General features: G+C 31.7%; 1 protein-coding gene across 1 annotated transcript; it reads left to right on the forward strand.

Annotated features, from left to right (window-relative positions):
* Positions 1-1,042: 1,042 nt before the first annotated feature.
* On the forward strand, positions 1,043-20,567 carry LOC139520119 (salivary peroxidase/catechol oxidase-like). Its single transcript, XM_071312581.1, has 11 exons — positions 1,043-1,273; positions 2,022-2,370; positions 4,201-4,412; positions 5,587-5,769; positions 12,359-12,398; positions 12,605-12,738; positions 13,404-13,508; positions 14,206-14,301; positions 15,971-16,679; positions 17,715-17,993; positions 18,783-20,567. Exons 1-11 carry the CDS (start codon positions 1,108-1,110, stop codon positions 19,024-19,026), a joined length of 2,517 nt encoding a protein of 838 aa, XP_071168682.1. The 5' UTR covers positions 1,043-1,107; the 3' UTR covers positions 19,027-20,567.
* Positions 20,568-24,431: the final 3,864 nt, after the last annotated feature.

Here is a 24,431-nt window from a genome sequence, read left to right on the forward strand (position 1 = left end):
AAACTGTAATTTATTTCGGTAGCAGGGTATTATCAACAAATTAATTAAATAGGGTGTCACCAAAAATATACGAGGAAGTCATCAAAAATGCTTTAATTAATTTATTGATGCTTGGATTTTTCTTGACGTTGCAGTTTATAAATAAATAAGTATAAATTTGACCGCGGTATAAATTTTCGTGAGTTTCAAAATAGTTTTTACAACGGTCCAAACTGTTCTACATAAAACATGGATATGTGGTAAGTTCTGTCTGATAATCTAAATCATAATTAAGATAACTATAATTATTACAACTCCGATTTCTGTTAAAAAGAATTTTATTAATAATCAGAAGATTTGTTGTTTAAAAAAACAAGAAAGCAAACGAAAACAAATACAACTTTAACAAAAGCAAATGTATTTATAAAACTAGACTAAAGTAAAATACTAATTCACACAAAAAATAAATTAAAAAATAGTACCAAAAAAAAATATAAGATATTGATATTCATGATGTATTTGTAAATTAATATATTGAATTTATGTTTCAATTGGACCTTTGCTGAATATGCAATATCTGAGAGGTTTGATTCTTCACTTTGTTTTGTCTGGTTTGACAACATTTGCTATCCCCTTTTTGAGCATTCGTGATGAAGTTATATCCAGTTAACTTCAAAATGAATGTAGCACTTTTTAGAAATTGACTGGTTCTTTTTTTAATTTCAAAAACCTTTGGTCACCGAAGAATTCGCTTATCTTTATGTGTTGACTACTTCGCAATGTTGACAATACAGAAAAATAAGAAAATGCTTCATGAACCAAAAAATTACAAAATAAAGTTTATAAATATCTCATGATAGAAAACAAAGATATTTTTTTTTTATAAAGATATGAAACCTAAACAAACATCTCGAATTACAGACTTATGTAGATAATTGTTTTTTCAAGACAGAATATCAACGTTGTTCATACTATAGATTTAGTAATCGGATTTTTCATAGTTTCATTGGTTTCGCAGTAAATAACGTTTAATTCACATTTCTATTCCAATTTTGTAGGAAATCCGTTTGTTTCACCATTCTAATCATAAAATTATCATATGGAAAAATACTGAATGAGACACATGGCATGCTGGACGCAATGACTGTTGGTCCTGTGAGACACATCTTACAAAGTACTACGACATTTGAACCAATTGAAGTACCATCTCTTTCTATAATCAGGCAACTTAAGATTGAGTCGGAAAATGATCACAAATACAAATTGAACGATAATTTAGATGCTAAAAAAAGAGGTAAGTCCTTATACAAGTGATTAAATAATCGATTCCCGTTCGGGATGAAAATTTCAGAGACTGAATTTTCAGCTCTCCCTTGACACCACATGCGAGTATGGTATTGAGGAAACGATGATAGTCCGTCGGAAGGGGAGGATAAATGGCTGACCCGTGTTTATAGAGAGCCATAACTCTTGCACGTAAAAGACACCCTTGTAGATTTCGATAAAGAGCAGGCTAATGCCGCTACAAGGCAGCACTCTCACCCGCAAAGTAGAAAGGGAATAATATAAGTTGCAAAACTTGTTTCCAAATCCACTATAAATAAATATGTTTAAACTAAACTAAATTAAACAAAATAGATATATTAACTCCACGGCATAGTTATTCAGAATTCAGCCTTTGGTATTTACAATCGTGTCTATAAAACAAAAAGTTATAATTCATAAGTACGAAGAACTTTACTGGATCTAACGCATAGTGATGGCAATGATTCAAAAGAATATAGAATATGCATAGCCGAAAAGCTATTAAGTGAGGTGTTTGTAACAATAATTTACTTAAAACCTTTTCTAAATTCTTTCTCCGACACTAATATTTTGCAATTAAAAATATGATGTCACATAACTTTCGATGACAATGTTCGTAAATGGTAGTGCTATCCATGAAGACGTCTTGGTCGTTTGAACAATTTTAATGGTATCAACTTAACATTGTAGAAAAATCTTTGAATGATGTATTTATCGATACAAAATTTTATTTTAAGGCATCGACACACCTGATGGTAACCTAACTTCAATGTTTGGACCACATCTTATTACAAAAATGGAATCAGTTTTGATCCATGAACAAGGGTTTATTTATGGAGACATTGTGCATCGTGCGCTAGAATACGCCACAGAAGATTTCTCATTCACAACAAGTCACCAAACATCGGCATTTACGACTAAAACTAAAATGGATCCAACAAGTATGTTGACTGATACAACAATTGAAATTGGCCCCACAAGTATGTTGACAGACACTACAGAAATAACAACAACGCCAGGAACCACCGTAACACAAACAACGCAATTCAAAAAGCGACGAAAGAAGCGAAGTATCAAAAAGATATTGTAAGTGTCAAACCTATATCAATATACAAATAATATTTACTTTAACTAAATTTCAAAGTGTGAATTTTCTACTTTGGGAATAGGCTACCTTAGCTGTATTTGGCAAAACTTTTAGGATTGCTGCTTTTATCCTCAATGCTCTTCAAATTCGTACTTTATTTGGTCTTTTTAATTCTTTTTATTCGAGCGTCAGTGCTGAGTCCTCTTTAAAATTAACATGCGTCTTGCGCAAATACAAATTTTTAATCCTGATATCTATGATGAGTTTATTCATCACAATGCCTTAAACTGTATATATTACAGTTTAGGTTAATCGAATTTTTAAAACGTGATTTTTTTTCTCTCCACTCAGGGATCGGTCTATGATACAATCCTCTTGTCCAAAAACATATTTTCATCATAAGGTATTACTGAAAAGAATGGTCGTATTTAGTAAGCAGCTCCAGGGATGTGAGTTATGACATGTGTATGTAACGGTTGATATATCCAGTAGTATAATATGTACACCGGACTTTTCTTTTTATATAGTAGGTTCTGGTTCCGAATAAGAAAACAATAAGAATAGGACAATGAGTCCAGAGTTAGAAAATATGTCTGGAAACTCTTTTTATCTTGTCTTTATTCTATTTTTTATTCGGCGTCGAACTGATGAGTTAAACCGTTATTAAAAATAATTTAGAACTCAGACAAGTTACCGAATAAAGATTGACCTTTTTATCAACTTTGATGGAAAAGTATACAAGTTTGCTATATAAAATTAATTTCTCTATATATATATGAAATTTTTAAGGATTTTTCCTTATACAAAACCTACATTATTAACTCATATCTCATTATCTGAGAAAATTGATATTGTTTTTAGAAGACTATGTTGATAAATAAACTCATCATATATAACAGGAGTTAATTTTGTTTTTACGCCAGACGCGCGTTTCGTCTACAAAAGACTCATCAGTGACGCTCGAATCCAAAAAAGTTAAAAAGGCCAAATAAAATACGAAGTTGAAGAGCATTGAAGACCAAAATTCCTTAAAGTTTTGCCAAATACAGCTAAGGAAATCTATTCTTGAGGTAGAAAAGCCTAAGTCTTTCGAAAATTAAAAAGTTTTGTAAACAGTTAATTTATAAATATGACCATATCAAGGATAATTCATGTCAGCACAAAAGTGCTGACTACTTGGCTAGTGATACCATCGGGGATTTTAAACTCAACCAGCAGTGGTTTTATTTCCATAATGATTTTTGAATTGTTTGAAGCATACGAATAAAACATTTTATTTTTATACAGGTAAATAATGATTACAAACAGGGGATTTTTTGTAGAAAATATGATGACCGTAGGAAAATCAATCTGGGAACTTTTCTAAACGACATTGAACTGTGGTTAGATTAGTAACTAAGAAAAAACTAGAAGCCTTTAATTCTTGTTTTCTATAGTTGTTGTTTAACATTGTTTGTGGCTAAATATTTTGTACATACATTTCCGTTTAAATTGTTTCACATTATGTCATGTTGTGATTGTTTATAGCTTACCAACCGGTATGACTTTTCTTTTATTTGTTGAAGGTCATACAAATACCTTTAGTCATATCGTTGGTGGACAGTTGTCAAAATATCACATTTTAGTACTAGTACTAGTACATTATTTGTACTACTGAACAAAATAATTTCATATCAGCATCTTGACAGGAAAGACTAATATAACTATCCGATTTTTATAAATTATTTTAATTTCGTTTGAATAATTTACGCAAAGAATTTTCTAACAAATCGCCAAGTAGAGAACTGTAAACAAACATACTTGTGAGTTTTCAATAATATTTATCGTAGGTCAGAAACAGACAGAAAACAAATAGACCAGTTCATCTCAAAACTCCCAGACGCTAGCCTCTTAGACCTTCCATGCCCATTCACTACTACAGTATGTAACGAAACTGCAAAATACCGGACTATTGATGGATCCTGCAATAACCTGGAACATCCGTATTGGGGGAAATCATTTACTCCATTTGACAGATTTTTAAAAGCAGAGTATCAGGATGGTAAATAATATCTTAGATTTCCTTAATTGTCAATGTACGAATATTTAAGTTTCAACCGATAATCATGTCAATTTTTTAAATGATTAGATCTACCTATCAAAAATCGGTTATGATTTGTCTATGGTATATTGGCTAGAATTATGACACTCACTGAAAAGAGAATATATCAAACACTGAAAATTAAGAAAGAAAGAACAGTACGGGTATTCAAGTCTCAGTCAACAATTTTTTCCTCATATTTACGTAAAATATGACACGGCGAACCATTAGGGTCTTTTTTTATAAAAGGTAAAACCTTTCACTTTCATTATCTTTGGAATAAAGCAATTTTTGTTTTATCTTTATTTTGTTTTATGCATTACTAAATGAGAGTAATGATGATGCATTTGTCAGACGCCTATACACAAAGTTAAAAGGAACCAACGCTAAAAATAGAAAAGTGAAAGGGCTTTTTGACAAAATAACTTTCACCAATCAGAACCGATACCTTTTAAGTAATGATTTTAAGAAGGCGTTTGAATTTCATGCAACTCATAGATTCAAACCGTAATAAGAAGCAAATACGACCATTCAAAATTTAAGAAGAACCCGAACTGATGTTTGTTAAATAATGTCTCTTCAGTAATACAAGAGGCCAGAATAATTGAAAAGCGTTGTACAATCCGTGACATAATAAGCAGTTTTAGAAAAACATGACTTAGTGCAAAGTCAAAATATAAGTTTCGACAAGAAGGAGGACTATAATAAGTTTGAAAATAAGATCTATATTAGAACAAATAAAGTCAATGTCAATAAATGATGTTACCAATATAAAAATATAAAAATCTGCAGTAAACAAATATAATGCATTGTTTTAACTTTTGAATTTTTGAATTGTTTATTTTGATATATCTTGTATCAGTTTAGATATTAATTTCTTCTACGACATAACAATAAAACAAGTTAAACCCTTGCTAAAAAGGTACGGAGTTCTTCGCATTATCACTAATTTCGTCAACATAAACATAATTTTTTATCAGGCATTATTTATATGCAGTAAATGTGAAAATCAGGTTTGCTTAGCACCTTTGACACTTTATACGTTTATAAGTATCATATAGAAAAAAACGTTTAAAATATATAAAAATATGATAGCCAATTCAAAACTATGCACCATGCTCATTTTTCTTTATAGCATCACAATCACCAAGAATATTGAGCAAACTGACCGGAAATGCATTAGAGGGTCCACGTGAGATTAGTAACTTTGTACACACCACAAGTACACTTGCCGATATTGATCCAGCAATTAGCTCCTATATGATGACATTTGGACAGTTCCTGGACCACGATATAACAAAAACAGCTCTAGCCAAAGGTAATAACATTGTGATTTGCTGTAACAATTTATGTAATGATCTTTTAGTATTACACAAGAAACTTTACATAAAATTTACGATTAAAGGGCTGATTTGACTTTTCCTATGTTAATTCTCCCTTTTTTGAACGGAGATGTTCATTTGGCACCGTCTTACGGTGTTTATCCTTGGTCGATATGCTCGTGTTTGTAGTGATTTTTGGATTTCAATGAGCGTAATCTGTGTATTACTCATAAATTATCAAGTCAGGGATTTCGTTACCAAAATAACTTAGATTAACCTTTACTTAATTCTTCTATAGATACAAAGTCGTTGTCTGTAAATTTAGATGTACCCGTAGAAAACTTATTTTAAACTGAAAAACAAATTCTAATTTTCACAGTGGTGTTGTAAACCGAGCCCGGAAATGTAGACACGATCCGGTTTAACTTATCAATCCTTATTCTAAAAGGTTGCCCATTCAGCATTGTAATTAAATCTTTGGATATCGTATTTATTGGTATACATATTGATTTTGTTATCAGTATATTAAAACCATACCAAATATTGCACATATATAGACGTCGCGTACGGTGTTGGTGATAATACGGGTTTTGCTTTCCAGTTCGCCTTTATTGCATTTGTTAGAAGTTTCGGAATTGATAACTATATAAATGTATATATCAAAATGTGCGTAATTAAAAGTAGAAATGGAATATGCCTTAAAATCAATACTTTTATTAATTTTGTTACTCGAATGATCCTCAATAACACTGATTTTGAGCGTGTAGACAAGTAACACCGCGACATATGATCAGCGTTGCTTTGAAGTTATTCTTGTCAATTTTTAAACTTATTAAAAAAAAGTTGTACTCCTAGCAAGAGTAGTCTTTGGTGTTAATGGTGTATGTTTTATTTATGACGTCATCGTTAACTGGACGCGTCTGACCAGGACGAAAAGTTCACTTTGTTTTGTGGTCAAGCCGAAAATTGAAAAAAAATATGGATAGGGGTGAAGTTAAGAGTGATTTTAAAGGTAATTTAAATAGATTATTCCGAAAATGATATATCTTTTTATTCCGTATATAATAAGGAAAAAAGAATAAAAAGTTGTGTTACAACATTTCAAAAGATCGTGGCAATTTTAATGATTTTTTGAAATTTGTATTTCTGTCACAAAACCCAAATCTTGCATATTTTTTGGAGCTCTTCAAAATTCAAACGAATGCTGCAGATCCAAACCACAATTTACATATCCAACCTTCCTGTGTCAAAATTATACAATAAATATACAACTTTTTATGTCTTCAATTAGTAAGTATTGTTTAAATTATGTCCTAAATTGTTCATTTTATTAAATCCGTTGAAATGTCACACTCGCAGTTTTTTGACGTTTTGACGTATTTGTAAAGTGTCTTATGAAAAGTAATAGGCAGTTGCTGTCTTTTCTACGATATGAAATTTTATTCAAACGTGAAAACTTTTATTTTAAGTGTATGAAAAAAAATTGTGTCGAAGTTTTAAGAGAAAATATTGAAAAAAAAATAAACGCGATCTTTTTGTTTTTGTCTAGTCAAAATGTCACAAAACGCCGTTTTTTACATTTTTGTTACAAGTATGATAAGTCGTATTATACAGTTTTGGAGGAGGGGGAATTTGAAATTATAATAGCACAAAAAATACTATAAAACATTAAAATCTACTGTTCAGGGATTTTTTTGAACCCATTTTCGATCACATGTCGGAAGTATTAACGACACAGTCAGCGACTACTTTTGTCTAGTCATAATGTCACACCATGCTTTTTTACTTGTTTTGACGTTACGTTCTGTAAAACTTGACATGTAGTGCCTAACGTCGAAAATTGCGGAAGCCTTTACGTGCCATGCTAATTAACTTTTTCCAATTTGATATAACGAATTATGAATTTGATATAACAGATTATGAATTTGATATAACAAATTATGAATTTGATATAACAAATTATAAATTTGATATAACAGATTATCAATTTGGTATAACAAATTATCAATTTGAGATAACAGATTATCAATTTGATATAACAAATTATCAATTAGAAATAACAAATTGTCAATTTGATTTAACAAATTGTGAATTTCTCTACCAATAGTATGATTTAATTATAATAATGAGATTGGTTGAAACATTGCGTAACCCAAATTGGCGCATTTTTTTGTGTGTATTGATTCATTGTTTATCTGACGTCCAGCGACAAATATGTCATTGAATGCTTATTCAAAACTTTTTTAACAGGTTTAATGTTTCTGAAATCCTCTCCCTCCCTTTTTATCTATTATTTAAGGTAGTTTGGGGGACTAGTTTGAATGTTCTCTATTCAGTACATGGGACCTGGTGTCTTAGAACAAACGATTAAAATAGAAAAAGGATCAATTTATATTGCACATTTTCAAATCAGAAAGAATGGATAGTGTGTTTCTAGGGACATAGGAACATGAAAGGATAAAAAAAATGCTGGCATGCTTCTTTATCAATTTCGATGGATTAATAAAACATCCTTAAGTTAATCCTTGCATTTTTCTTTATATATTTGTTTCAATATTTATTTTGTTTGCACACTTTTCATTAAAAAACAAAGACCCATGCGCGAGATCTGGAAGAGAAAACCCATGCACAATCAGTACAATACTGTTGATAAAGTTGCAGTAGGAACTGATTTTTCTCTTTATCTTGTCTAGATTGTGGTGCACATTCGCCTATACATTGTATTTTTATATATGTTGTTGTTTGCAATTTGATGATAGTATCAAGAAAAACGTAAATAGCTGAGTGACAACTATAGAACTACTTTTATTTCCATGATGAACCAAAGTGAACATTATATACATACAACTTTAATATTAAACCAGCATAAATTAATGCTCGTGGTTTTAGTATTATTCAACTAGGAAAGTTTTCGCTAAAATGGGCTATCGAAAATACAGCTGAACGGATTAATCCTGCGCTAAAATGCCCCCTAGTAGTTTTGCGCTAAAATTATCTGCGCCCATCTGTTTTCTCGTTCATAGTTGAGATTAAATTTCTTTTTGTTTATGAAATTGGCAAATTTTATTAAATTAATTTTATTGTGGTTAATTTGAATTTGCTTTCAACTGTTGATTCTTTTACCATTTAATACAGGCGATGAAACAAACGATTCAACTAATAAAAATTTTATTTTCGGTAATTATCAAAAGCGGATAAAAGAATAAGCCCTTGTCATGCACCATTTGCGAGTATGATGGTCTTGTGAAACAATGATAGTCCGTCGGAAGGGGGCGATAAATTACTGACCCGTGTTTTATTAAGAAAGAGCAATATCTCTTGCACATAAAAGTCACCCTTTTAGATTTCGAAAAGAGCAGGCTAAGGCTACAAGGAAGCATTCGCACCCCCAAAGTGGAAACGGATTACTATAAGTTGTAATAACTTGTTTCCCAATCCATTATAAATAAATATGTTTAAACTAAAAGAAAAAGCAGCAGAAAAGACAGTGGTTTAAACTTTTTGTTTTAAATATCCTGTTTCAATCAAAAGAAAGAGAAAATATCTTTGCTCCGAGGGGATAGTAATGTAAATGAATATTATTTTTCCGTTTTAATTTAACTGTACTTAAAAAAAAAATATGTGCCGCTTTTGCATTTCGGTTCTATGCGTAGCAAGTCAAGCAAACCGCTCATATAAATTATGCTGTATAATTGAGCTGCACGAAATAAAAAAAAGTACGACGTTATTTATACAATGCATGAAAAACAACGTCAAAATAACGTTACCAAAACTAACACCAACACCGTACGCGACGATATCTATAGTTGCATGCTTTCCTCTGACATGATTTACTTCAGCTTATAGGTGTCATATGCATTGCCCTGTTTTCATATTTAGTGAAAGAAGTGTCTTAACTATAAACTTGTCTCTCTTAAATGTCTTGAAGATTTACACTAAGAAATTCTCTCTGTAAATTTAATAATCATTTCCAACGAAAAGTTTAAAAAGATATATAAATCTAAACACGATTTATATGTCGCTGAATATTGTTAAATAAAATGTAAGTGAAAGAGATGATAATGCTACAAACGTCTATTCTTAAAATTTTAATAAGCTGGGTCAAAGCCATTTTTTCTGTACATATAGATACAAATTGAAAGAGGTATGCCTATATGGTTACTGGATAAACGTTAAAATAATAACTAATGAGAATTTATCTGACAAATAGGGGTTTGAAAAGATTTTCTTTGCACTAACGATCGGTTATACATAAACATATAAGGAACATTTTTTTTCTAGGCATACTAAATTCGTTTTGATGTCTATGTAAAAAAAATCAATACCGAAAAATGCAGATCATTAAAGTTTGATATATAAGCTACATACATTCGTGAATTAATGAGTTGTTTGGTCACTCGTTGAATGTTCATCTATATTCCTATTCTTTTAACACGTATTTGATTTATAACTTTATTATAGCCTACGTATTTCATCATTTTATAATATAGGTAAAAGAAGGTGTGGTATGAGTGCCAATGAGACAACTCTTCAACCAAGTCACATAACAAAACTCTATAAATAAAGGCAACAGTAGTATACCGCTGTTCAAAACTCATAAATCCATGGACAAAAAACAAAATCGGGATAACAAACTAAAACCGAGGGAAACGCATTAAATATAAGAGGAGAACAACGACATAACACTAAAATGTAACACATATAGACAAAATCCCACGAGAATAACAAATATAACATATATATATAACATCAAAACCAAATACATGAATTTGGGATAGACAAGTACCGTGACACGTCTTATCGCAATGTGAATTTACACTCAAAAATAAGAGAAAACAAACGACACAACGTTATAATGTAATACACACAGAAACGAACTATAATATAACAATGACCATATTCCTGACTTGGTACAGGGCATTTTTAAAGGAAAAAATGGTGGGTTGAACCTGGTTTTGTGGCATGCCAAACCTCGCACTTTTATGGCCATGTGAAATATAACATCAAAATGACAACACAGGACTACAATATAAATAAATTGGAGAACACAATTGACAAAGAATCACACGAACAACAGCCAACAAAAGGCAACAAGTTCAAAATTTTAATACGCCAGAAGTGTATTTTGTCCACACAAGACCTATGTGTGACGCACAGATACAAAAGTTTGAAAGCCGAAACGAGTACAAAGTTGAACAGCATCGAGGACCAAAAGATCAAAAAGGTTGTGCCAAAAACGGCAAGGGTTTTCTGTAAAGTTACCAGAAAATCCCTATAATTTAGAGTAATTTATACTTTTGCAAACAGTAAATTTAATAAAATGAATATTCAAAAGATGTACATGATAAAGCTGAAGTATTAACTAATTACAGGAAACAACTGAAATACATTTACATAACCAGACATTTGAAACACAAAAGTAGACACATCCGAATACGTTTAAACCTCTACGCCAAGTGACGTCCTATTTGAAACTGAAAAATGACGAAAAATGACGTCATTTGAATTAGTAAAACAGAGCATCAAAAAATGAAAAATGACGTCACATAAGAATGAATAAGATAGAATTAGGATTAATTTAAGATTATATATTTGAACTAAATACTGATATTGCATTTAATAACAAAGCACATTTTAATTCTTATTAATATAAAACTGAGGTAGCAATTAACTATATTATAAAACTATGTCAGGTTTGTTATGAATCTAACTTCAAACGTAAAATATCGTACTGATTACTTTGAACGAAATCAAATCTGATAAATGAAGGCGGTGATTAATTTTCTTTACCATAACACATAAATATAATAGAAAAGACGTCAACACATTTGACAAAATCCGATGAGAATTACAAATATAACATTAAACATTTAAACTAAATACATGAATTTGAGATGGATAAGTACCGTACCACGTCTTATAGTAATGCGAGTTCACACTCGGCAAAACAGTCACAATCGGGAATAAGTTACGTTTGGTAATTAAAAGATTAGACGACATTATGACAAAACACAATCTACCATGTGGTAAAAATGTCCTTAGCTAGTTTGGTCAACGAAACATCGTATGGATCCACCAAATCGTGATGGTGTCCATAAAATTTACGGAGTGTCAATTTTAATCTGTCCTCTATAAAGAGCTCCAAAATGACTAGTGTAAATTCATTCAGACGGGAAACCAACGGTCAAATCTTTATAAAAACCGAAAAACGAGAAACACTGATGAACCCCATCAACAAATTGACAACCACTGACCATCAGGTTTTTGACTTATGACAGGCGCAAACAAATGTCGCGGGATAAAACGTTTTATTAGGTACCAACCTTCACCCTTACCTGAAACAATAGTGTAATAAAAATACTAAAACATATCAGCTGAAATGGACTAACTAATCAAAAGACATATTTACACAAGTGAACACACACTGATCGAATAAAATTGATATATGAAACAATGTAAATACAAAATCAATAAAATAAAGTGTGTATTCTATTTATCTTGTAATTGAGATAAACTCATCAAATGATCAAGTTATTACAAACAATGAAGAAAGCTCTAATAACACTTTCTTGTTTTTAATTACAGGAGCCTATCCTTTTAATTTAGACTGCTGTAATACTAATAGGTAAGTGTTCAGGAACTCATAATGGCAAAAGGTTTAACACGGATGGTTGTCAAGGTTAGATATTATCCTCAAGTCTTCGAATCTTTTATCGTTTCAATACTGTAAATTAACCTGTTAATCTTTTGAAGAAAGAAAACGAAATATTTTTTTTTAAGATTCTACAAAATAAACTTGAAAGTAATTTTAACAACCATAATGCCTTGTAGACCAAACAATTCAGATTGCTTTCCATTCACTATACCTGGTGACGACCCTTACCATCGGGACATACTACAATCTAATAGGAGATGCATGAATTTTGTTAGATCTGTAGCGGCTTGTGACCTTGGTTGTAATTTAGGTAAGCATTTATATTTATCATACAAATTAACCTATGAGAAGAGGAAAATATCTTTATCTAACAGTATTGTTTTTGAAAAAAATCAGTTTATGTTTTTGCTTTCAAAACTTAAAAATACCTAAAATAAAATGGGGTTTCTGCTCTTTTTTCAGCTTGTTGTCTCTTTTACACATTCCCCATTTCCATTCTCAATTCTATTACAGAACAGATCAATAGTAATAAATGTTTCTTAAAATATGGCAACAATGACACATCAAACTATCTACCAAGCAAACAATTTCGAAAACACTGTCATCAACAGTTATACACACTACACAGTTACAACTGTCTGCAATACAATCAACACAACATTTTGACCATTGGTCAACATTAACACTTTTAATCAACCTTGCCAAGTAGCCCTTTGTTGCTTTCTGCAGTTATGCAATTATTTTAAGTATTCACCAATTGCCTACTTATTAAAAGCACTGTAGTATGTTAGGCTGAATATGAAAAGGAAATACTGTATTCCAACCTTTGTATAAATATGGAGATTAAAAAACCGTACCATACAGCAATACAGGCAATACTTGGTAATTGAGGACTAAATAATAAAGACAGATTATAGAGTACTATTCTGATATTAGACGTTTCTGACAAAACGCATGTATATGTGGATATTTCAGGTTATCGGGAACAGATCAATGAACTGACACATTATATTGATGGTTCTAGTGTTTATGGTTCTACAGTTGAAGAATTAGATGCATTGAAAGACCCTACTGATAATGGTTATGTATAATTAAGTGTTATACATATAGACACTAAAATTTAGAAAGCATGTTTAAATGACGTCTGTAACGGAAAGTAGAAACAGAGATTTCCCCCCAAAATATAATCCATGCGAATCACACCAAAATGACGTTACACAGACGGCAAGACAAATAGTTAACTCCATCGTTTATTAACAGAAGTAAATATAGTGTATATAATTCCTCTCCCGTTTTCAGTAACAATCTATCAAACTTCATTGTGAATCCAGTTTTAATGTATAAAGTATTTCTGTGGTAACCTTAAAGCAAAGGATAATATTTATTTTTTACATTATAAATGCTTTTCCGTCAATGATTTCTATATCAGAATCCCTCAGTAACGATATGATTTAAATGGATTATAATTAATATCCAAAATCTTCTTAAGCTCAGTTTGTAGAAAAAAGAAATTTCCGGACCAACTGTATTTTTTTTCTCGTTCTCAATAAGCATGCACTATTTTCTTTCTAGCAAAAACAATCAATCAATCAAGTTAACCAGTGAATGTGTTGGTAATAAAATTATTAAATTCATATCGGCATGCGTCTTTGTAAGTTTGTTTTTCAGAATGCTGTTTAGAATTAACATGAAATGATCTTCTCTATGAATACAGCCTGTGTATGAGGGTTCAGTGGTATATCTTTGCTCACTTTATAAAATCTTTTTATGTTAACAGGAATGATGTTAGTTTCGATGGATGATAAGCTGCCTCTTGATGACTCAGATACTCTTAGTTGTACATCGGATGCAGATAAGACATGTTTTAGAGCAGGTACGTTTTAGTTTATTACCATAAAATACAATTGTATACTTACAAATGGACATCAGAACTGATCTTAAAAGTTGGAACACAGGTATACAACTTAATTGTGAAGGATACACAGGTATATGAACAATTGCCTTTTGTTACAAAGAATCAATAGTTTTTTTTAAAAGAATTAGATCAACTAAGACGCATAAAAAGTTTTCAATCTGTACCAGATTGTAGGGTCTGGAGTCGTAAGATTTGGTTCAAACCCTATCATTTCTTTTGGAAGAGCATGCAGGACAATATCAGTCAGTCGTTCAAAAGGAACAGTCAAAATAAAACTTGTTTTCAAAAGTATTAACGGATATGGATTTTTTTTGTGAACATATACCTCAAAGTTCTGTGAATTTTAATTTTTGTTTTATTCGACTTTCGAATGTTTTCAAACCAATTGGATGAGTGCGAAAGACATTGCGTCTATATAGTATATGTTTGCGTTAAAAGATTTTTACATAAGGTTATATGTCGTACATGTACAGTCGATCTCTATTTTTGGAACAATATTTTCACCTAAAGCTTTTTCTATTTTTAAATAATTCAGTTTTCACAACAAATAATAATCTAGTACTCTCAAGTACAGTATATCCTATAGTCTAATATTTTTTGTTGTTGCTTGAGTTTGTATTATGTTTTGTTCCCTATTTTACTTTTTCTTTTTTTGGTGATATTCCTTTTTTCCCTTATTATGGTGTGCATATTATTAAGTTTCATTTTAATCATGAATACCCTTAATTGATCCTGTCGATACTATGTACTGATATTATGGTATTGCCCAAGGTCATTTAAGGTACCAATACCGACCTTCGAGGAATATTCAAAAATGAAAGACCTAATCAATGGCAAAATCAAAAGCTCAAGCACAGCTGATTTTCTCTGACTACTAAAAGACTACATTACACGTAATTCCATTGGATGTGTACTGATCAATTATTTAGTCTAGGAACACATGATTTATCTTTTAGTCAAATGTTAGTTTAAACTACAGCTTTCAGTAACTACAAATACCCATTGATTGGTACTTTGCGTTTTTGAATTATTTGTTTTGTGCCTTGTGACAACTTGATTAATAAAGAGAATGCGAATCTGCTTTTACAGTTTGTGTTTCACTACTTCCCAATGTTATGGTAGGGTTGAGCGCTAACAAACCACCGTCTATTCTTATTGAGTTTGTTCTAAGGTGCAATTCAGCGGCTGTCGGTCGATAGGTCGATAAGTGATGTAGGTCATATTTGTTATCAAGTATTTTCTATGTTTCATTTTCAGCATATGAAAAGAAGTCCATCGAAAGGAAAATAGAAATTCAGTTATAAGATTGATTATTTGTAATCAACGCTCTGAATAGTCAAAAAGGCAATACAAACAAATATTTATAAAATTACAAGTTTAATTCTGCATTCGGCATTCTACATGCGATTTTATTTTGAATTTATTGAATAAAATATATAATGCAAAAGTAAATTTTATTTTATTTTCTAATCTAAAGTTATCATTTATCTGTTGATATTGTTGCGTTATATTTCTGGTTATATTCAAGAGCATTGAACGTGATCACGTACCAGAAAACTATCATATTGAAGAAAAAAAACCCACTATTTCCTGTAGCTTTTTAAAATATGTTTTCTTTACGACACAGGTGATGTGAGGGCCAATACACAACCCGCCCTCAGTTCCCTTCACACCATATGGGTCAGAGAACACAACCGAATTGCCCAGCATTTCAAAAATAGTCCGGAATGTTACAACTGGACTGGACAACAAATTTTCGAAGAAACTAGACGCTATGTTGCGGCTGAAATTCAACACGTCACCTATAATGAATTTTTACCTAAACTACTAAGCGTAGAAATCCGTGAACAGTTTGGTTTGGTACCATTATTGGATGGGCATTTCACTGGCTATGACTCAACCGTGCGGCCAATGATCCGAAATTCATTTTCATCGGCAGCATATAGAATGGGACATAGTCTTATAAGAGATAAGTTTGCCTTTCCCAGCAGCGCTTTTGATCTTCACGTGCATTTGAACAAACCTGATTTATTATACGAACCGAGTGGAATAGAACGTTGTACAAGAGGTATGTATGAAAATCCGGCACAAACAATAGACGAGAAGATGACGAGAGAAATCACTTGGAAACTGTTTGAAACTATAGCAGGAAATGGCGGGGATTTGGCAGCTTTCAACATTCAGCGAGGTCGAGATCACGGACTTCCGTCATATACTACGTGGCTACATTGGTGCACAAATAAAACAGTACAAAACGATAATTTTAACCCTGGTGTAGAAGGAGGTCTGTTTTATCACAGTGCTGCAGCCGCGACAAAGCTTGGCAGAGCTTATTCGTAAGTAACCCAATACATGTGTAGCTATGAAAACTGGAAAAAAAACAAGCCTTATAAGGGTATAAATTGTAAAAAAAATTATTTAGATAGAAAAAAATAATGTCGAACACACACGAACTTGTACAAAATAGTTAGAAAAAATTAAAACAAACACGTTATAATTCTCATGCGTCCAAATCGAGTAACCTTCAACAGAAACGTTTAAAGTCGAATATTTGAAATCCATGAAAATAAAAAAAAACTAAATAGTTGAAGAGCTATATATCTAACAGGACCTGAAAAATAGACAAATTTTTCTAATATAAATTTTGCCTGATAGAGTAACAAAAGTTTTATAAGATACTAGAACATTATACCGTGTATTTGCATTAGTCCATTTCGATCAAAATACTGCAAACTAAGCACTGTTGGCTTTGGATTTTGAAATCTTTGTGGTTTGTGATACCAAAGTTATGGGTTTTTAACAACCATTTTTTTCAAAATACTTTACATCTAAGAGTATCTTCATGCAAGCTTTTCTACAAAGCCATTTCATTTGCCTCTGATTAAATACCTTCTTAATATCACATTTTGTTCATATGTAAATGTCATAATGCAAAATAAGGATATTTCATACGTTCTTGATGAAAGCAGCGGATTATATTTTTTTGTCCATATATTTTTCGTTAAAACCATATCTTATTTTTGTTGTTAACAATAAACAACCAACATATACATTTTTATTGTATAGCAATATAATATTTCCCACAGAAAGTAACCAAACGTTAGCGCGCAATAAATTCCAATATTGCACTAGTGCAATAAATCTACAAAATCTATGACGTCATGATTGTCGAAATCTTAGTTTAAACCAATTTTTATTTTCAAATATTATATTGCTATACAATAAAAGGGTTATTGCATGAATATTGGGGAATATTGTCCCTCGTAAAACATATATTGCACTCGCAAGCTCGTACGATATAAAGTTCTACTCGGGACAATATTCCCCAATATTCATGCAATAACCCTATAATATCTGACCTCTTCTTATAGGTACACTTGTGATATAGAATTGTTTCCTGGAGGTATATCGGAAGAACCCTTGCCAGGCAGCAGATTAGGACCAACATTTACATGTATTCTAGCTTTACAGTTCAGAGCCCTTAAATATGGCGATAGATTCTTCTATGAGGGGAATACTCCACTAAATCCACACCCATTTACACCACAAGAACTTGAAGGTTTCCGTCCAATAACAATGGCAAAGATAATATGTGAAAATACAAATATTGAACAGATACCACGAGATGTGTTTTTAGAACCTTCAGAAAGGTTAGTTAGTCTATAGTGTTTGTGCTTACAAATAACATACAAGACGGCCTCCCAAATCAATCATAAAACTTAACAAACAAACAGACAAACATACAAAGAAAAAATACGCACACAGTACAGCTCAAGTAATTTTGATTTCGTTTATGACGTTCCTTAAAATTGAAATTATCAAATATTACTATTTAAGCAATGATCATTCTCTTTTTTCGGTATAAAAATCAATCTTTTTGCAAACATATTGATAAGTCTGATTCGTTCTTTTAAACTAGGCGTCCAAATTTGGGATCAATCACAAGCATATAGAAAATTAGAGAGTAAAATTACACAAAAAAACCCGAATTTCCAGAAAAATAAAAACACAAATGGCAAAATGAAAAGCTCAAACACATTAAACGAATTGATAACAATTGTCATACTCCAGACTTGGTTCAGACTTTTTCTGATGTAGAAAACGCTGAGTTTAATCTGCTTTTATAGCTAGCTAAATATCTCACTAGTATGACAGTCGCATAAAATTTAATTGTGTTGATAACAATGTTAAAAAAACCCCAGGCATAATAGGAAAAAAGTAAACAAATATGGTACAGCAGTCACCTTGGCGTTATAATTTTAATCACTATAAACACAACCAAATATGTCAACAACAAAAACAAACACGACACACGTTAATGCATAAATTTACTATTAATAACACAACGACAGATGTATAAGAAACGAGCAACGTCAAATAGATATCATTTAGTAAATTTCTTGATTTAGAAACCAGTAACTTTTCATTTATATTTTCAGTAATCCGTTAGTGAATTGCTCGGATCTTCCAGATATCTGTTTCCCTAAAAATGGTGGATGGAGCGATTGGAAAGATAGTTGTTGTAGTAACTGTTGTACCAGACAACAATACAGATCATGTGATAATCCTCCACCCAATGAATGCGGGAAACCATGTGAAGGATACGATTTCAGATACAAAAGCACGTGCCACTATGGCGGCGGCTGTTGTCACTACGGTGGTGATCACCACGACGGCCATTAGATTCTTCATCATGTAAACAGTTGAATGAGATAAACCTTCTAAAAATGTATCGTAAAGTTAAACACTTGATCTTTTGTAAATTTTATTTTGATCTTTTGTTAGTTTTAATCAGGTTTTTTTTGTCAACTATAATTTTATGATTTTAGATGAGTAATGCTAAAATGTCCCAATTTGTGGATGTGATGCTTTAAAAGTATGAAAATACTGAAATCGTGGGGGCATCTACAACAGGCAGAGCTGACCATTGACAATTGTATCTGTTTTATTTAAACCCTATCTTTTAACTTTTCAATCGTTTAGTCAAGAACGAAAGTGACAAACATTATTTTAGGAACACGTGCTGTTTGCAGGGAAATGTCACTTGGGAATTTTAATTTCAAGGGGGTATCACCAGCCCAGTAGTAAGCACTTCCGTGTTGACATGAATAATCGTTGATATTGTCATAACTATAAATTAACTGTTTACAAAACTTTACATGTTTTGAATACTAAGGCTTTTCTACCTCAGGAATAGATTACCTTAGCTGTATTAAGCAAAACATTTAGCATATTTTGGTACGCAATGCTCTTCAATTTCGTACCTTATTTGGGCATTTGAACTTCCTTTTATTCGAGCGACACTGATGTCTTTTGTAGACGGAACGCGCGTCATGCGAAAATACAATATTACAATCCTGGTATTTATGATGAGTTTATTTTCTTCTTAGGTTTATTAGATTGTGACCTGACAGATTTATTTGAAACAGACAGAAAGATATGACAGAAACCCTAAAAAAATGTTTAACTATGAAGAATAACTTGTTGAGTGAAAAGGTGTTCAGTTGCTTGATTAAAAGAATGATACTTAATTAATTTGAGTAATTATATGTCAGTCTTAATGCTTCAGGATTTTATTTAAGTCAAATTGTATGTTTAAGTCTTAACCTTATTTCATAGTGCTTAAAGATGTCTGCTTGTCATGTTTTGGAATTTTTGTCAGATTTTCGGAATCCTCTGGTGATATCCATTTGAATGCCTTAAAAATATTTCCCCATGAACCCCCATTTTTCTTTTTATAAATCTTTTACATGTATAATTATAAGTCATTTGTAAAAGTCTTATATTTATTTTTAATAGTATTAGAGAACTTTAACTGGTCAATGATAAAGCTACGAAAAATCAAGAGAGAACATTTTCCCGCCAAAATGCCAATGGCTAATATCTCGAAAACAAGCACATTGACCCCTATATTTTTTTTGCTTTTTTGATTCCTCAATTTATTCCCTATCAATACATACTAGTTTTATGAAAAGTTATTTATTTTGAAACTGAGTAGCGAACATCCTTAATATACTAATGTATGTAACATACCGTTTACTTTTGTGATGTGTCAAAAGATGGACGAAAGATACCAGAGGGACATCATTTTTTTTCTTTTCGAATGCTTAGTAATTCTATAACAATTCTTCTGTAGCTTTCGTGTAACAGTATATTTAGTTTCTGTTTAGGAATATTACTTAACCAACGATTTAAAAATAAAATCAATTGTATCAATTATGAAACTGTAATTTGATTTTTTATGTTACTTTGGAGAAAACATGATAGTGATAATTATTCATTGACTTTCATTGTTACGGTGTACAGTCAGTATACAATGTAAGATACAAAAACTCCAACTAGTTTCTTTAAAACAACCGAGATCAAGTCCTTTTCTGGTTTAATTCATGTTGTTCAATCTTATTTTTCTTTGTAGTGTTCTGCGGACTGTTTGTCTTTACTCTATATGTTTTTTTAAGTCCTTAGTATTTATTATCAACTTTCAGACACATACAGTGTTACAAAAAAGGATTGATGTACAAATTGTCGGTTTTTCAACAAAACAGCGGTAAACATTGCATGCATGTTCAGGTTGATGGCAAATCAACAATCAATACATTAGGTTATGTCGTATAGTAATTGCCATCCGGGACGAACGTTAGTGAAAGTTTTACTGCCAACTGAAAATGAGGGTAAACTAGATAGGAGAGATAATTGGTGCCATGCGACATTTCACATACGGACCTCTTACAAGTTGTTGCACGTGTAATTATTGCCAAAAGTGAGTTATATACTCTTTACACAAGGCATCACATTTAATGTCCCCATTCTGACTGGAGAAAGCTGATTATTGTACTTCTCAAACATACCAACAGACGCACTGTTTTGCATGTTTTATTACCCGTCGGAAGCTAACATTCTATAAAACCTTAATATTCATAAGGATTGTAGTCCATACATTCTATATAGTGATGAATAGCCAGTATTCTATATTGAAAAACTGCATTATAAGAGATTCATATTTATCAATATTATACATATATCGATTCAAAGTTTTGCCTTAAGGTAAATGTTTTATGGTTTATATAGATAAGTCTGTTTGATCAGATAAATGTATATAAGAGATTTGGTTAAAAGTAATGAGACATATAAAGGTAACAGTGGTATACTGCTGTCATAAATCGATTGAAAGAAAACAAATCCGGGTTGTAAACTAAATCGAGGTTAAAACATCAACACTAAGTTGAGATAAGGAACAACAGTGCAACAAAAACAAACCATAACATAAATAGAAACGAACAATCTGATAGCTACTGCCATATTCCTGACTTGGTACAGAACATTTCAAGAACACATGGTGGGTTGAACCTGGTTTTATGGCTAGCTAAATCTCTCAAACGCCAACATACGTCAACACGAACTATTTGATAACAACTGTCATACTCCTAACGTGGAACTTGATTTTACGAAAAACAAATATGGCAGACACGAAACAACGACAACAACTGAAGTACAGGCTCGTTACTTGCACAAGCACATAAAGAGTATGGTAATGTAAAACAGAATTGTGATTGGACAACATTCCCCTAACCTGGTTTATATTTAAATTATAGTTAATGTTCAAATTCTGACAATTTTTTCTGCCTATCTTGATTCTGTTTTCGTGTCATAGACTAGATTAAATTACCTGTATTTGTCTAAACTTTAAGGAATATTTGGTCCTCAATGCACATCATCTTCTTACTGTAGTTGACCTTTTTAACAATTTTTTATTCGAGCGTCACTGGTGAGTCTTTTGCAGACGAAACGCGCGCCGGCGCAAATATAAGATTTCAATTCTTGTATTTAGGATGAGTTGATATATAATGCTGGTTTTGACGTTTACATTGAAGATTAGTATGTAAACCTTGTCATGAGCTTGTTTGACTTGAAAACCAATATAAATATCCTGATTGGCTCCAATTAAAATTTTAATATGCCGCTTGCCTAAATTACAACTCAAATATAACGCTTTGCTAGATGACACTAGGTTTCGTGGTTAGTGTAATCTATCAAACTGCAGTATACGCTATACACTTATACGCCAGACGCGCGTTTCGTCTACAAAAGACTCATCAGTGACGCTCGAATGTAAAATGTTTAAAGTACGAAATTGAAGAGCATTGAAGACCGAAAATTCCTAAAAATAACGGATTACATTGTGAGGTTTTTTGTGCTTCTTTGTTACAAATTTGTTGTAGTGATTGAGATTGAAGAACCGTGTTGACTGGTGTAACCCTATTTTTGACATTACGTATTATTTCTTTTTGTTTTGTTCACACATCGTTGTCAATATAATGGAATTTGATGCGACTGTCATACAAGAGAGAGGTTTAGGAAAATTGACAAATGCACACAAACAATCAATGTTACTTTTTCGAAGACTAATAAAAAGTGTATGCCCAGTAAAGATGTTTTGCAGTATATTACTGTTGCCTTATTTATATGTTATTATAATTATCTGACATAGGTCTTAGAGAATTTATAAATTACATTGTGCAACAAATTTTAGATATTCAGATAGTCATAATAATAAGATAAATAAAGGCGACTCCGATGTGAGAGTTTTGAATTATATGAATGGTCTACGCTCGGTTGAATTTCCGAATAAGAACATAATTAGATATGCAAGTTACAAATGATGCATATCTGTGTAAACATAAATGTGAAGACACTATTTATGAATTGTATTAGTTGAAATTGCCGTATGGGGTTGTTCTCAAATTTATTCAACTTACAATGTACAAAGGAATACAACTCAAATTTAAAATATGTTTTTTTCAGCCTTCTAAATTGGTTACCGGTGTTCGAAATTCATAAATCGATTGAAAAAAAAACAAATCCTGGTAACACACTAAAACTGGGAAAACACATCAAATATAAGAGGAGAACTACGACACAACAGAAACATCAAAATATAACACACACAAATATAATGTAAATTGGTTAAGGATATTTTCAGAAACAATTGGTGTGTTGAGTCTGGTTTTTCGACTAGCCAAACCTCGCCCTTTTATCGCAATATTAAATATAACACTAAAGTCAACATTACATGACAGGACTACAGTACAAATACATCAAGAGCATTCAGTACAATGAAATACACACATAAACTTTACAATATGAATTTTCGACATGCTAATAATGTTCAATTGCTAAATACAATGCAAAGTTTAATTTTATGTTCCCATGTTCCAAGAAACGAACGCCATTCTTACAAATGGAGCAGAAATCCTACTGAATTTACAAAGATAAAAAGAAAAGACATCACGAAAACTTCTTAAGTTTTACGTTCAGATTTATTGTTAACGCCTTGTCACTCAATAACCTTCATTTCAGTGGGTGTTTTCATCTCATATATTCCACTGAAGTTGATATTAACGATGCTTCTTAGATTGGCACTTTACAAGTGTTACTGTCGCCGTGACTTAGTTGTTCACTGTAACAATGTGTCCGACTTTCAATTGATGAGAGCCATATGTTTTCACGGTCTTAGTCGTCTGATCTGTCAATTTATCGATTGTGTCATATTCCCTTGACATGCTGACTGATTTGCATTGAAAGTGATGCATGCATAACAGCAGAAGCTAAACCTGTTAACATAAAAGGTTTCTTTCTCTGTTAATGCGATCCTAGGGTAGTTTCCCCATCTAACATAACATTGAGAATATAAATGAGGAAAGTGACAAAGAGACAACAACCCGACTAAAGTGTAGAAAATAGTCGAAGACCGCCAATGTGTCTTCAACACACCGCAGAAGGCCCGCTGGCCGCTGAAAAATGTAAACTAGTTCGACGATAATGTACGTCATAATCAGCTAAAAATATGTAGATATACCAAATTTAAGAAAAAAACACAAGACTAACAAAGGTCAGAGGTTCTTGACTTTGGACAGGATCTTACTGCGTAAAGTATATTCAAAATAGATTTAAATTATTCGAACAAACGATAACTACTGTTGTCTTTTATTAGCTGCGCTTCTAGTAAAAATTGAAATAACTTTGACCTAATGAAAGGTCAATTATTCATCAAAAACTGCCCAAAGCAAACAATGGGAAACGGTATTGAA

This window comes from Mytilus edulis, chromosome 4 (assembly GCF_963676685.1).
Source record: "Mytilus edulis chromosome 4, xbMytEdul2.2, whole genome shotgun sequence".
Lineage (NCBI taxonomy): Eukaryota > Metazoa > Mollusca > Bivalvia > Mytilida > Mytilidae > Mytilus > Mytilus edulis.

Bases quoted from the DNA above. Each gene is read 5' to 3' on its own strand.
- LOC139520119 (XM_071312581.1), top strand. From the start codon at position 1,108: ATGCTGGACGCAATGACTGTTGGTCCTGTGAGACACATCTTACAAAGT. The intron at 1,274-2,021 runs GTAAGTCCTTAT...TTTTATTTTAAG, and splicing joins TTTAGATGCTAAAAAAAGAG to GCATCGACACACCTGATGGT. The intron at 5,770-12,358 runs GTAATAACATTG...TTTTAATTACAG, and splicing joins AAAAACAGCTCTAGCCAAAG to GAGCCTATCCTTTTAATTTA.